This window comes from Arvicola amphibius, chromosome 12, assembly GCF_903992535.2.
Source record: "Arvicola amphibius chromosome 12, mArvAmp1.2, whole genome shotgun sequence".
Taxonomy (NCBI): domain Eukaryota; kingdom Metazoa; phylum Chordata; class Mammalia; order Rodentia; family Cricetidae; genus Arvicola; species Arvicola amphibius.
This window is the reverse complement of record NC_052058.2, coordinates 7,828,740-7,844,317: the sequence shown is the minus strand read 5'-3', so window position 1 is coordinate 7,844,317 and position 15,578 is coordinate 7,828,740. Positions and strand designations below refer to the sequence as shown.

General features: G+C 41.1%; 1 protein-coding gene across 8 annotated transcripts in view; it reads left to right on the top strand.

The window, feature by feature from the left end:
* Nucleotides 1–15,578, top strand: part of Gpatch2 (G-patch domain containing 2) — a 155,372-nt gene that overhangs the window by 127,319 nt on the left and 12,475 nt on the right. For 6 of the 8 annotated variants that reach the window (XR_005287712.2, XR_005287714.2, XR_005287713.2 and 3 more), the window contains one exon: nt 14,546–14,634. Coding sequence is in view for 3 of the 8 variants with exons in the window: in XM_038349676.1 (XP_038205604.1) it covers nt 14,546–14,634 (89 nt within the window). In the remaining 5 variants the exon portion in view is untranslated. Of the gene's footprint in view, nt 1–4,649; nt 4,671–9,002; nt 9,209–14,545; nt 14,635–15,578 lie in introns of those variants that run through there. The other 2 variants (XR_005287715.2, XM_038349679.2) reach the window with 2 other exon arrangements.

Genomic DNA, 15,578 nt, shown 5'->3' with positions numbered 1-15,578 from the left:
AGCAGGGACAGAAGGTACAAGGACAGAATTTAGCCTCATCAGTATGTGTCAGACCCCTGGATGACTTACACAGAGTTTCATCTGCATATCCAGTAATTTTCTCAAGAAAGAATATGCATGGGAACCAATACATATGAGTAATCTAACAAATAAAACAAGCAATAGTTTCTCATGGGCTACATTCACCATTTGTCAGGAAAATAGTTTAAACATGGACTTCAAGCACTAAGGCTACCTCACATGATTGGCTTCAATTAATCTCAGTGGTCCTAGAAAATGGACCTCAGCTGCTTTTGGAAGTGTTATTGGAGAGAAGAGGCAAAAAAAATTAGAGCAACAGGGGAAAGCAAAAGGAGTTGACATTTCCCAAGATCAAATTCTTGGCAAGGGTCATTACTCTGATCCTCAGAAACAGGCTCACTACGAACGCACCTTGTCCTATGTAGCACAGCAACTTTAAATGGTTGGGACAGGATTCAGGAACTAGGAAAGAGGACTGAGTCATATATCAGGGTTAAACAGGGCCAGAGAGAAAACCCTTTATTGACTTCTTACAAAGATTAACTAGGGTTGTAAAATTAGGAGTTACGGGCTCTGAATCAGCTAGAAGTGTACTAATTGAATCCTTGGCTTTTGAAACTGCCAACTTAGAATGTAAGAAGATCATTGGGCCTTTAAAGGTTGGATCAGTACCCATAGATAAATGGATATTGCATATAATGAATGTTGAAATATTTGACTATAGTACTGAAGCTTGGGTAGGAGAAGCGATTTCCAATGGTATGAAGAGACACCAAAATGCCAAATATTTTAATTGTGGAACAGTAGGACATCTAAGAAGGGATTGTAGACAAGGAATTCCTAGGAAAAATGTCTCCTCTAGGAATGGCAAGAATAGGAGGACTCAGCCTTCTGATATATCTAGGAGGTGTGGCAAAGGCCAACATTGAACTAATGAATGTAGGTCGACAAGAGACAGACAAGGCAACCCGATACCACTGGGAAACTCCTTGGGGACCTCTCTCAGGCCCCAATGTAAAACAAGGCCCAGTCATTCCCGGTCACTGTGGAGAACATGTCTCTCCAGGAAAATTAAACAATCCAATGCCTACTATAAAAAAAAACATATTGTTATGGATGATGGAATAGACCTGGAGGATGATTCAAAAACTCTAGTAGGTAGTAGGAAATGTATATTTTGGCAGACTTCTATAAATGCTCAAAGACCAAAGCTAAGAGTGTGTATAAATGGCATTATAATTGAGGAATTACTAGCCACAGGTGTGGATGTGACTATCATTACTCCAGAATCTTGGCATCCAGATTGGCCTTTTCAAGAGGCAGATATTCAATTCTTAGGAATTGGAAGACTGTCTCAAGTAAAACAAAGCACGAGGTGGATTTAATGCAAAAGGACAGAAGGACAGAAAAGAAGGCTGAGGCCATATGTAGCTAATATTGCTTTGAATTTATGGGGCTGTGACCTATTGCAGTAATGGAATACCCAGGTTAACATTTCTGCAGTCCCCAAAGCTCATGTTTTTGAGAAGGATATTATTAAATATTATAAACAAAGGTCACCAGCCATTCAGGCTGTATAAGAACAAAAAAGCAACTAGCAACCTTCAGAGGTACTAATCCCTTGACTTTAAAATGGTGAACTGAGAAATCCATATGGATTAAACAATGACCTTTAACAGAAGACAAACTACAGGCTTTAGAACAGCTGATACAGGAACAAGTAGATGTTCACCGTATTGAAGAATCAACCAGCCCTTCGAATTCTCCTGTATTTTTTGTTAAAAAAAAGAAATCTGGAAAATGGAGAATCGTGACAGATATAAGAGCTGTCAAAAAGGTTATCCAACCTATGGGCCCTCTATAGTCTGGTATTTCTCTGCCTTCTCTATTACTAAAAGGATGGCCTCTTATAGTTATTAACTTAAAGGATTGTTTCTTCACTATACTTTTACAAGAAAAGGATCAAGAAAAATTTGCTTTCACAGTGCCTACTTAGAATATTTCTCAGCCTACCAGGAGATACCAGTGGACCATCCTCGCACAAGGAATGCTCAGTATCCCTACCCTGTTCCAATACTTTGTACATCAGCCACTGGAAATAATATGCAAGCAATTTCCTAAGTCTATAATTTACCATTACATGGACGACATTTTGTTATCTGACTCAAATGTAGATACTTTAGAAAGTATGTTCGAAGAAGTAAATAAAAGTTTGGCTAAATGGAGGTTACAAATTGCTCCAGAAAAAAAATACAAAAAGGAGATTTTGTCAATTACCTAGGTTACAAAATAGGTTTGCAGAAAATTAGAACATAAAAGGTGCAAATTAGGAGAGACCAATTGCAGACTCTTAATGACTTTCAAAGATTGTTAGGAGATATTTCCAGTCTATGACCGGCTAACACCTGACCTAATAGTTTATTTAAACAAAATCTTAGATGATGACAAAGACTTAAATAGTTCCAGAGATTAATAGCTGAAGCGGATAAAGAATTGATGGTCATTGAAGAGAAATTACAGGAGGCACATGTAGATACAGTGAATCCAAATCTTAATTGTATTCTAGTCACATTGCCTTCCAGAATTTCCCCTATAGGAATTTTAATACAGAGGGAGGATATTATCTCAGAATAAATCTTTTTACCAAATAAACCAAGTAAAAAAATTAAAAACTTATTTGGAAAAAGTTTCTGAATTAATTATAAAAGGAAAATTGAGACTTTGTCAACTACCAGGTATAGACCCAGCAGAGCTGATAGTTTGTTGCAGGAGCTCCTTCCGCTCCTTCAGCCAATAGCCGCTGAGATACCCGCCCATTGGGGCGTGGTCTCTCTTTAAAAATGCAGCCACTTCCCTCTGCTCGCGCTCTGAAACCCACAATCCTGCCATTCTGTAGTGATGAGCTGCCGGCAGGCCTGCTTTTCATCCCGCCTGGCTCCCACATACTAGCTTAGCCCTGGAAATAACAACACACAAACTGTATTCCTTTAAACACTGCCTGGCCCATTAGCTTCAGCCTCTTACTGGCTAACTCTCACATTTTGATTAACCCATATTTAGTAATGTGTGTAGCACCACGAGGGGTGGCTTACCAGGAAGATTCTAGCCTACTTCCATCTTGGGTCGGGGAATGATGGGGGACTCTCATTGGTTAATAAAGAAACTGCCTTGGCTTTTTGACAGGGCAGGATTTAGGTGGGTGGAGTAGACAGAACAGGAAGAAGGTAGTGAGGCAGATGGCTCAGACAATCGCCATGCCTCTCCTTCTGGGACAGTCACCATGAAGCCAGCCACCAGGTCAGAGCGCAAGCAGAGGGAAGTGGCCGCATTTTTAAAGAGAGAGACCACGCCCCAATGGGCTGGATTCTCAGCAGCTATTGGCTGAAGGAGTGGAAGGAGCTCCCGCAACAATAGTTCCTTTTACTACTGATGAAATTAAAAAATTATGGAAAGGCAATGAACTTTGGCAAAAGAGTTTATGCTATTTTTTTGGAAGAAATTAATAGCAATTATCTCAAAAGTGATAGGATTAACCTTATAAAAAGAACTACTTGGATTCTTCCCTGAATTGTATGTGATATACCAATAACTGGAGCCTGTACATTTTATACTGATGCAGATAAATCAGAAAAGACAGGTTAAAAATCAGGAGAATTAAATAAGGTGGAACAAAGCCCTTATAATTCTGTCTAAAAGGCAAAATTTTATGCCGTTCTCATGGTGCTAAGGGATTTTAAAGAACCTCTCAGTATAGTTACTGATTTGCAATATTCAGAAAGAGTTGCCTTGCATATTGAAACTACTGAGCTTATACCAGATGGTACAGAACTGACTTCATTATTCATACAGGTTAAAGATATAATCAGAAATAGGCTTTGTCCCATATACATAACACACATCCAATCTCATACGGGTCTGCCAAGTCCTCTAGCACAAGGTAACACAGAAATTGATTGATTATTGATTGGGAGTGTGCTGAAGGCCTCAGAATTTCATAAGAAACATCATGTCAATAGAAACTTTTAAAGAAAGAGTTTTCTATTACATGGCAACAAGCTAAGGAGATATAAAGAGATGCCCTACTTGACCTTTCTATAACTATATACCGTTACCTTCAGGGAGTAACCCAAAGGATACTCAAAGGAATGCGATCTGGAAGATGGCTGTGTTCCACTTTACAGAATTTGGAAAACTGAAATATGTATACCACACCACTGACACTTATTCAGGTTTTCAATGGGCACCTGACTTGAGCTCAGCCTGATTCAGTAATCACACAGTTTTTTAGAAGTTATGGCCATCATGGGTATACCTGCACAAATAAGGATAGACAATGATCCAGTATATGTGTCTAAGAAAATAAAACAGTTTTTTGCTTATTATAATATAAAGCATATTACAGGTATACCAAACAATCCTACAGGTCAGGCAGTTATAGAAAGATCAAATCAAACTATAAAAGATATGCTAAGCAAACAGAAAGGGATGGAAAATATCCCCAGAAATCGATTGCATGATGCTTTATTAACCTTGAATTTTCTTAATACTAATGAGAAAAGAACAACAGCAGCAGAGAGACATTGGATAATAGAAAAAACTTCTGAATTAAACCAGCCAGTATATTTCAGGTATGTGCTGACCTCACAATGGAAACCAGGAGAGGTGCTACGTTGGGGAAGAGGATTTGGTCTTGTTTCCACAGGAGGAGAAAAGCTATGGATACCATCGAAATTGATAAAGATTCAGTTTGAAAAAGAGAAACCTTTTGAGAAAGAGAAATGACAGCTTATCCACAGAGGTGACAATCCTACAGGTGGTAAGAAAACCTCATAAGGGATGGGGCAGGGTTCTGTTCTATTCTTTGCAGGAAAATATTCATCTTCAAAGAGTGGAGAGACCTTGGAGATCTAGGTGCCTAAAGATAAAAAGATAGCTATCCAGAAAGAATCAACAAGCAAAGAAAAATCTGCCTTATGATGCTGTATTATCTGCATGGTAAAATTTAATTATTTGGACACATATACATCTCTACTTAGAAACAAGAGCTGTCTTTGGAGTTGGACAATGGCTATTCTTCTCTAAATCAAAGCATGTTGTTAAAAAAAATTCAGAATTTCTGTCTCATTTCAGGAGCCATCTAGTATGGGACAGAAAGAAGATAGATTTAAGAAAATATTTTACTTTTCACCATGCCCATTTTGTTTGTATCGTATCTTTCATTAACTGTATGTCTATATGAATAATGCTTAAGTTTTCCTCAATGAACAGTAGATTTTCCTGCAGTAATCTTTCAAGTGTCCAGGAAGAAGATTGGCCCCACAACGATTCTACCTGATTGATATGACGTCATGATGCTGATAGCACACACTACTATGAGACCAGTTTTTGGGTACCAGCTATGGAAATGGTGCATTTTCTTGCAACGTTCTGTCCAGAACTCCAAATAAGAACTTCAAAACAAACAAGCAAACAAAAAAAAAAACCCTATGAAACTACTCAGAGAACATTTGTAATTATACAAAACAGCAATCTTGAAACTTAACCATCATTTTACTTTTACCGGATCACATAGAAAAAGCATCACCTCCATGAGAGAAGGAAGCAGTTCTAGAAAGCTATGTCCCCTCTCCCAACAAAGTTTGTCCTCACAGTTAGAGACACCATTTAGGAGTTGATTATTACTCACATAGAGTTGGGGGTTATACTAATAATAATAATGAGTAATAGAGTGAATACTTGTGAGCTTTTATGGATAATTTACACTGGTATAGTTTCTTGTATATTAAATGTGTGCATGTTTCTACCTTTGTTTAGGACATTTTGTATATTGATACAATTTTAGTATATATTTATTATATTGCATTATATATTTCTACCTCTGATTAAGATATTTATACATTGTTTACATTTTGATGTCATTGTCCTCCTTTACTGCACATTGTTTAAAGATTGTTTAATATTCTGATATGAAGTCTTAATCTTTAAGTTATATAGGTCAATAGTCATTCATGTTCGTTATAGTTCTAGTCAGACTAATTAGGTTCTTTAGATTCATAGAGATTGTATTCTGCATAGATATGTAGCCTTCAACCACTTCAAAGATCTGTAGAATATGGCATTTAAATAATTTAGGATTCTGTTGACATGAGACATGATTGCTCCTGACAGCACCTATCTATTCCCGAGAGAGTGTTGAGCACCAAAGACACTTCACTTGGAAGTTTGTCTTCTTCTTGGCACAGCTGGCCATTGGGCAAGAAACTTATCCATGCCTTGATCACTGACAAAGTACACGATGTCTGGCCTGGACAAGCAGGATAACAAGAAAAAAAAAGACTGTCAAATCTTGCCAAGACAGGGTAAGACGGTTTTGAAAATTTTCCTGCCTCTGAAAATGGTCTGTACTCTAGGCCTTAGCCAAAGTTGGTTGCTTCAACATTGCAAATGAGACTTTGGGTGACTGTTCAGGCAGCCAGTTGTCTCTGACTTCTACTGCACATTTTGGAAGCTGCTTGATTGCAATTCCTGCTTACTCAAGTAATATTATCTCCCTTCTCAGGCCTTCGCTGGGGTTGAAGATTAGATAGTCGTAGTTACTGTCCTCTTATGATCTCGCCAAGCCATTTCCAATACAAGACTTAGACTCCTTAGGATAGAATGTTTATTAAAACATTTAGCATACGTTCCTTGCTTAATATTGTTTATGTTGGTTGTAATTCTAATCTTATACTTGATATCTGTTCCTAGTGTATATAGTTTTGTATTGGGTTTGGAACTCTCTTATTTAAACAAATGGGGAGGTGCTGTGGGAGCTCCTTCCACTTCTTTAGCCAATACCCTTTAAGATACCAGTCCACTTGGGCGTGGTCTCTTATACTATAAATGCAGCTCTAAAGCCTGTGCTCACTCTCTTGATTTCGGATCTTGCTTTCTACTGCTAGATTCTATTCCCGTTTCCTGTTCCTGCAAAGGATTGGGTTCTAGGACAGTGATCTGTAAGTCTCCCCTAAATAAATAACCCTTTATTATACGTAATTCTAAACTAGTGTGGGATTATTATGTATCTTCTGCCATCATATCCCGAGTGACCCATGGGGAAGAAAGAACCTGCTCTAATGTTAGCACTAATGTGTAGCCTTGGTGACTAACTAGCAAAGCGTCTGTAGGAACTAGGCAAGTATGGAGCACAGACTTCCATGGTGGCCCCTCTAATCTCCAGCAGCTCCTCTCTTTAGATGTGAATCTCTTCCCTGGCAAACTCCCAGAAGTTTCAGTGATTGCTCACTCCCATGTTCAGTGTGTTGTGTGGGATAATGATGTGATGAAGGATTATGGCTGGCAAACGTGCAACATGACATACTAAGACCTGTCCCTCTAACTGTCACGAGGTGTCCAACACCAAGCCAGGCTTTCCATAAAGCACAGAATACACCATAGACAAAATGCAAGACATGTCTGTGATACTAAGCTATGACCAAGAGAAAGCTCGTGGCAAGGGACTCACCTGAGAATATCAGAAGACTTCAGACCCAAGGATTTGTGAGCCTTTAAGTCCAAGATAACAATGGGTGCCTTGTTCTAATGTGCTACAACCTAGATGAAGCAAACAGAACCAAATACTAAAGAAGAAAAAGCCTGTTAATCAAGAAACAGCTTAACTGTTATTTTAAATGACCTTTATTGTTTCCTTATTACAGCATATTGATACAAGTGTGTGCATCTGCAATGGTTTGTTATTACAGCATATTGATACAGGTCTGTGCGTCTGCGATGGTTTGTTATTACAGCATATTGATACAGACTGTGCATCTGTGATGGTTTGTTATTACAGCGTATTGATACAGGTTGTTCATCTGCCATGGTTTGTTATTACAGCGTATTGATGCAGGTTGTGCATCTGCCATGGTTTGTTATTATAGCGTATTGATACAGGTTGTACATCTGCGATGGTTTGTTATTACAGCGTATTGATACAGGTGTGTGCATCTGCGATGGTTTGTTGTTACAGCGTATTGATACAGGTGTGTGTGTCTGCGATGGTTTGTTGTTACAGCATATTGATACAGGTTGTACATCTGTGATGGTTTGTTATTACAGTGTATTGATACAGGTGTGTGCATCTGCGATGGTTTGTTGTTACAGCGTATTGATACAGGTGTGTGCATCTGTGACGGTTTGTTATTACAGCATATTGATACAGGCTATGCATGTGCAATGGCTTGTTATTACAGCTTATTGATCTGCGATGGTTTATCCCATCACACACTTGTGTGGTGTGCTGAGGGATAACTCGCCGTGGGGGACCTCCAGGTGGACTTTTTCTTCCGTTAACTGTTTGAACCTAGATAAATTGTTTTTACCTTTCCTGTGCCCTGGGCTGCTTACCCAGGTAAAGCTGGTACCGTAGTGTAGTAGGAGCAATAGCTGTCACTGTGTGTGCCTGCTGTGCCACACATTTTACATAGGAATATCTAAAATCTCCCCCAAGCCTTTAAAGTCCTCACTAGTCAGCCCATACTGACTGAATGATTCCTGGCCTCCCCAGCTGTAAGCTTGATGGTGACAGATTCACCATCTCTGCCCAGCAACCTGCATTTGTCAGTACCATTGTTCTCGTGTATCTATGTTACATACGTTCTTATAGGCTCATTGCAAAGACATCCAGTAATAATGAACAGAAAAATCCCTGTGAAATGCCAGCATACACAAGCAGTCACGAGTGTGACCCTGTACAGTTCTGGGAACCTATCACCCAGGGCACTTGTGGGTTTCCTCATTTGTGTGAGTGAAGTTTGGGGTCTGGTGAAGAGAGGAAAAGCAGGTGAGGCACTCAAGGGCAAAGCAGTCACTGTTGGCTTGTAGTATGTGTGGGTCCAACTTAATGTTTTAAATTTTATTGTTAAAGGTAACCTATCTATCTCTATATATAATAGATAGCTGTTTTCAATATTACATAGAAATTGTCTTGTTTCTTGACACAGTCTCACTGTCGCCCAGGCTGACCTGGAATTCATCATTTAGCTGGCCAGGAATTCATGGCAGTGCTCCTGCCTCAGCCTTTTGAGTGCTGAATTGCACATGTAAGCCACGATGCATAGCTAAGTGTGCTATGGATGGCCGGTTTCAGCCTCCTGCTCCTGTTATTCGGGAACCCCATCCCACCACACTGCTCATGGATCAGAACCAGGTAGGATCTTCCCTAGGAGGCCACGTGCATGGAATTTTACACTTGATTTCAGGGGTGCTCACCTGCCCGTGGTGAGCTCACCTGCCCTTGGTGAGCTCACCTGCCCGTGGTGAGCACTGTAAGCCAGCTTCCACAGCAGCCACCAACCAGGTACAGAGCCAGGAAAGTGGGTTGGGAAGAAAAGGGGACAGGATTAGAACTCTGCTCCTGGAGCGGCGGAGCCTCTAATAGGACAGATCTGTCAGTAGCCGTTGAAAGGGGCTGTGGGCTGTCAGGGAGAGAGCTTTAAACAGAGAATGCAAGATTAGTAGACATAGGTTGCTGAGGAATTGCAGAAGCAGCCCCATCACAAGTCATGGTTTCAGTCCAGATGTGAACACCAGGGTAGGTCCAAGTGGCTTGTTCTGGAGGAACTAAGATATGGGAAGATTCGCTGAGATGATAAAGCCAAGGACAGCATGAGCCCCATCACTGCAGCCAGTTCCCTACTTCAGGAGACTTGGCTTGGGATTGAGGGAGAACGTAAAGACAAGTGACCAAAGTAAGAGAGAGCTGCTTTGTGGTAGACTAATAATTCCGAATGTCCTAGGAGATTTGACACAGGAAGGGACTGGGGAGATAGCCCAGTGGAAGAAGGGCTTGTGCACAATCCTGAGGACAGAATTTGAAGTCCTCAGTGCCCACATATAAACCAGGTCTACAGTCCTAGCCCTCAGGAGGTCGAGACAGGAGTTCCCTAAGGCAAGCTGCCTAGCTAGACTCACCTGATTGGCAGCTCAGGGTTCACTGAGAGACCCTGACTTAGTGGAGAGCAATTGAGGGAGACACAAACCTGGCCTACACATGTGTGCACGTGCACACACACACACACACACACACACACACACACACACAAGGAGTCGGAGAGGACAAAGGGGCTTTGAAAGAAAACACTGAAAAGCAAGGATTTGAGCTCTTGTGTTAAACAGATTGCCTGAAAGTTGCTTATACTTGGTGTGCATTAGGGCTCAGGAGGAGCAGGGCTCGAGCCTACCCCTGTCTGTTCAGTTTAATTTGTGGAGACATACTGACACTGGGTAAGGGGGAGGGGTGGCTTTGTGAGTCTGGAGGAGGGGATCACACAGGGCTGCATTTCCCAGCACTGCCCATCCCTCTGCCACCCAGGCTCTCCTCCATGACACCGCAGACCCGCCTCACTCTGTGCAGCTGATGCCCTGTCCAGGCGGATATTGTCCCAGCTGACAGTGAGCATTCTTGCCAAATGCCAGGGCCATGGTCACATCTGCTTGTCTCTCTCAGCAGCGTGTCCCAGGCTGCTTGGGAGCACATTGTATCCAGGGGGCAGCTTTCACAAGGCCTAATGCTCTAAATGCGTGCCGTGAAGAGACAAGCTCCCGTTGTTTTGCCTTTACTGTTATTGTGTTTGACGTGGCCTGCCTCCATGCTGTCAGCCCATCAAAGCCACTGCTCTCCGGCAAGGTGCTTCTCTGTAGGCTTTGTGGTCGTTTTGTTTGATTACTTTTTCTTTCCTCTAGATGATGAGATGTTCCATTTCCTACAGCCGCACCATCTGAAAGGCTTGCTTGCCGTAAACAATAGGGATAAGTCAGGCACAGTCTATTTAAGTAACAAAACAAAACTAAAAGGCTTCTGGGTTCTGCCTTTCTTATGTTTAATAATGGAAACCTCATTTCTAGTAGTCCTCAGCAGGGAACTCAATCCAAGCAGAGTTCTTTCTTTGTCCTTTGCACCAGGAGAGTCTGGACTGCAGCGTGGACTCAGTCCTTGACCCCAAGCACCGACTCAGGGTGCTAAGGGAAGCCTCAGACCACCCCTGCCCCTCCCTCTCTTCTCTTCACAGGCAACTTTGTTGCTGACACAGATGCACTGATCAGTCATGGGCAATTTTTCTACAGGGCCTAACAAAAGGATCTTAGCATAATTATGAAAACTTTTGATGTGTTCATGGGATGTTGTATTGTTCTTAAGATGCCCTGGGGGCCCCTCCTCCCACTCAAGCTCTCAGTACAGGGCTTTGCAAAGACAGACAGACGGCCACGTAGACTGAAGGCTGCCATAGAGACAGACATTGATTTTAAATTAAGATCATAGCTGCTGTGTTAACAGACCTAGCTGTTGGTAGCTGCCCGCTCCCTATGTCTGAAATTAGGTGGGAGAGGGGCTAGCCTGTGCTCTTGCTTATCGGCAGCCCAGATCCTAGATTGCTGAGTCCATGGCCTCTGGCTGTAGCTGTTGTGTATGGTTATTCCCCTGTTGTGTGCCTGCACTAGATGGGCAGGAGAGTTGGCTTTGCAAAGATTCCCAAAGGTTTCAGAAGACAGTGGTATTCTTTATGTCTGTCTCCCACAATCTTCTACATGGGCCTTGCTAATAAATTCTGAATAGTGTGAGAAGTGAATTGTTAAAGACAGAATTCACTTAGGAGTGCTTTCCAAGCATTTAAATGTTGAGGTCTTAAACACCTTTTGCAAGAAGAGTGTTGGGTGGAAGTCAGGGTAGATGGGGCAAGTGTTCGCTGCACATGTCTGGTGAACTGAGTAATATTCCGAACACACACGTAAGAAGTTGGGCATGATGTCTCAGGCCTGGAACCCCTGTGCTAGAGAGGAAGGCAGATTCCCGGAAATCCCTGTCCCCTGGTGTAGCTGAAATCGCAATCCCCAGCTTCACTGAGAGGCCCTGACTCAGAGAGGAAAGCAGAGAGTGGTAGTGGCAGCACATTGACTTCTGGTCTCCCCACACATGCACAGGCAGATACAAACCTCAGATATCACACGCGCGCATACACGCACACACACGCCCAACACCCTAAAGGAATAGAAAACCATTTTCTTGTTTTCAGAATGGTTTCTTTATTTTTTAGGCACTCCTGTATCATAGCTGTCTTGTCTTGTGTAGGCTCTAGAGAAAGTAAACGTGATTCAAGGCTTTGGGAAAGAGAACCGAGCAGACTATAGTGGGCCTAGGAAAGAGCTACGTTGATAAAATGACCTAATATGTGAGACATAACAGCGGCGTGTGCCTGAGTTCCCAGTGCTGTAGAGGCTGAGAATGCCGGGTCCCTGGGGATCTGGACAGCCAGTCTCGCTCAGTCAGTGAGCTAGAGGACAACAACTAGAGAAAAGATGGGCCCTCTCCTGAGGAACTTCACCCGAGGTAGACTTCTGGCCAATACACATGTTCACACACATGCATGTGCACACAGGAACACACAAGCAGAAAAGCAAGGGACTTTTTCTTTACAATAAAAAGTAAGCTCATGACTGTCGTGGGAATATCAAATGCAAGTATTGGAGTTTATTTCATTAACAGGGAGAAAGCGGCTGTTACTGCAATTTCAAAGGGAAAGCCAGAGAAACAATAACACATGGGATAAAGTGAGATCTTTAGTTTGCAAGTAATCTTGAAGTGGCCTTTTCCACCCTTGGCCACTTGGCCTTCAAGACCATTACTTCACCTTTCTGAGGACGGGAACTGTACCTGTCACTTCTACTCTGTATGCTTGACAGTTGTAACGTTGTCCCGATAGAATTAGAATTTAAAGAGTAGACTCCAAAAGTATAGCTTTTCCATTCAAGAAAATTCTACAAAGGGTGTGTGTGTGTTTCATTCAAGTGCTTAGAATGGTTAGCAGGACTAAATGATATAATCTCTACTGGTGTTGAGTAGAGCTGTTCCTGCTGCCATCATCACCACTCCTACTTATTTTGCAGTAAGAACTGAAGGCCCCTCTTTTTCCTCATGTCTTCATTTCTTCCTCCCTGCCCTCTGCGTTTTCACCACCTGTATGAAGCATATGCTGAGTGCATAGTGCATACTAGTAAAAGCTTGCTGCCTTAATTTTGCACAAACAGAATAGGTCTCTTGTTTCCTTACAGTCCTTAAAATTTTTATGTGATTTTAAAAAATAAATATGAACACAACTATTTATTTTTCTTGAGATCATGAGACAAGATTTCCCTCTTCAATCTAATAAATATGTTACAATTTTGTATGACAATAACCGTTTGAGAGCAAAACAAAAGTAACTGGCTAAACTAATTTTTTTTAATAGAGATTTATTCTGTAACAAGGAAACACTGTGGGCTTAGTACAAAGAAATAGATGCCTATTTCTTACTAAGCTACAAAGTAGATTTCATGCTATTTTTCTCTTCTGCCCACATTACCTCACTCATTGTGGCCACACCTGTGTTTTAAACCATTTGTTCAGATGTTCAGTTTGCTCAGCAATGGTTTTCCATTATATTTAAACCTAAATATATGCATACATAATAAAAATATGCACCACTGTTTTACTTGTATCTCTTTTCTCTTTTCATTTGTGAAATACCTGGATGTTTTCAATTTGGATTGTTTAAAACCTCATGCTACTATCAGATTCCTCTATGTAGAAGTAAACAGCATTACTTTAGTAAATATGTTTCATTCATTTCTGCTCTGTGGTCTTTGGTCCCTATCCGAACCTCACATAAAGGATTATGGCCCTGGAAATGAGCACAGAAACTGTCTGTGGCTTGCAGAGTCTGAAGACTTTTAAATCCTTTCTTACTTTGCATTAGCCCTTTTGGTTTCTAATTGAGCCATTATTTTTCTAAAACTTTTTTAATCTAGAAGACTAAAGTTAAGCAGAATTGGATAATTATAACTGGTTCCAAAAATAACAAGGCCCGCCCTGAGTTCTTATATGTCATGTCTTTATACATTTGTAGCCCAGGATCATGTTAGACTATTGGGAACAGCAGACAGGCATTCATGCATTCAAATTGTTCTCTCCTGACTAGTAAATAATTAAACAATTCTAATTGTATGAATAATAAGGACAACATCACCATTTCCTTCCATCTATTTAAAATGTTTTAAAAGAATTCACTGCTGCATAATATCCGAAAAGAAATTGATCATACTTTTCCTGTAATAAATGTCGTCCTGACAGTAAAGCATTAGCAACCAATTGATAACCTAGCAACAATATTGTGATCTCTTTAGATAATTAATCTTTGCTATTTTCCTGTCAGAAGCAACAGTGCTTGATTTTTATGTTGAGCCAGAAAGATTGCCAGTTTTGAAAATTAAAAAGCATTCCTTTTATATTATTCATCCCAGTAACAATTTATGATGGTGCGTTTAGCTGCTGAGCACTTGTCAACAAACGTAATTATGTTTCGATATAAACAAGATTGGTGGTTTTACTATGCAGCTCCATCTTTGGTGAGAATGTTTTGATTTAGGTTCAGATTATACAAGCTGTGTGTTTATGTGTCATTTTCCCCCTCCTTTGTTAATAATTTTTATTTCTTCTGATAATTACTTGTAGGCAAACAAGCATGCATTTAGGATCCTTGTGTACAGGAGACATCAAAAGGAGAAGAAAAGCTGCCCCTTTGCCGGGACCTACTACAGCAGGTAAAACGAAGCAGGAGGGGTGGAGCACAAATGCAGAGGGCATAAATCACCACAAACAAAACAGAGGCGATCCATAACCACTCGCCCTGCCGGAGAGGCATGGTGCAAGAAATTGTAATGCAGATCATTTGCCTTTACATTAGGATGTATAGTCTTTCACAGAGTGGACCTTGTAAGTGGCTAATCAGTGAGACGTGCTGAGCACACACCCAAATGAGTGGGATGCAGCAAACCTACAAAAGCCTCCAAAGCTGTGTCCTTGGCTGGCTTGAGGAAATTTTCAGACTTGCAGAGGAAATGAAGTAGGCAGATGAACTGACGAATAGCTCACTACCTAAGACCATGTGATTACTATACCTGAGTGGTTGGTACAGGACAGTCACTGTCCTCTGAGTGTACATATTCCGAGCATATATGAAGACCTCCTTTTGCTCTTGTTCCTTCCTTTTCCTTCTCTTCTTTTCTGAAATAACCTGCCTACCCTTCCAAACAGAAGTCTAGGCTTAAATATGATGCAAGGCATTGGGTAGCAGCCATGCGCTAATTAGAACTCTGCTGTGTGCAATGTAAGTGAACTTACAGGATATTGTGAAGTGTTCATTTTTTTACATTAAGAGATGATGCCTGGGGTCTCCCTAGCAAAGGTCAGAGACAAAGCTAGATGGCTCATGTGTCACAAATGCCATCCAGTTATCAAAAGTATCATGTCCCAGAAGAAGAAAGGACCACAGGAGGGGGGGGGGATAGGAGAGTAGAGTGCATCCAACACATGATATGCAAGAATAAAGATAGCATAGCAAAACCTACTCTTTTGTACAACCGACGCACACTAATATAAGATGAATGACAAAAGACACCCCTCTTGGATGTACTGACTTGAACCCAACTAGAATATGCACTCAGCTATTATGAATGTACAATATTCATGAAATACTTGTAATATG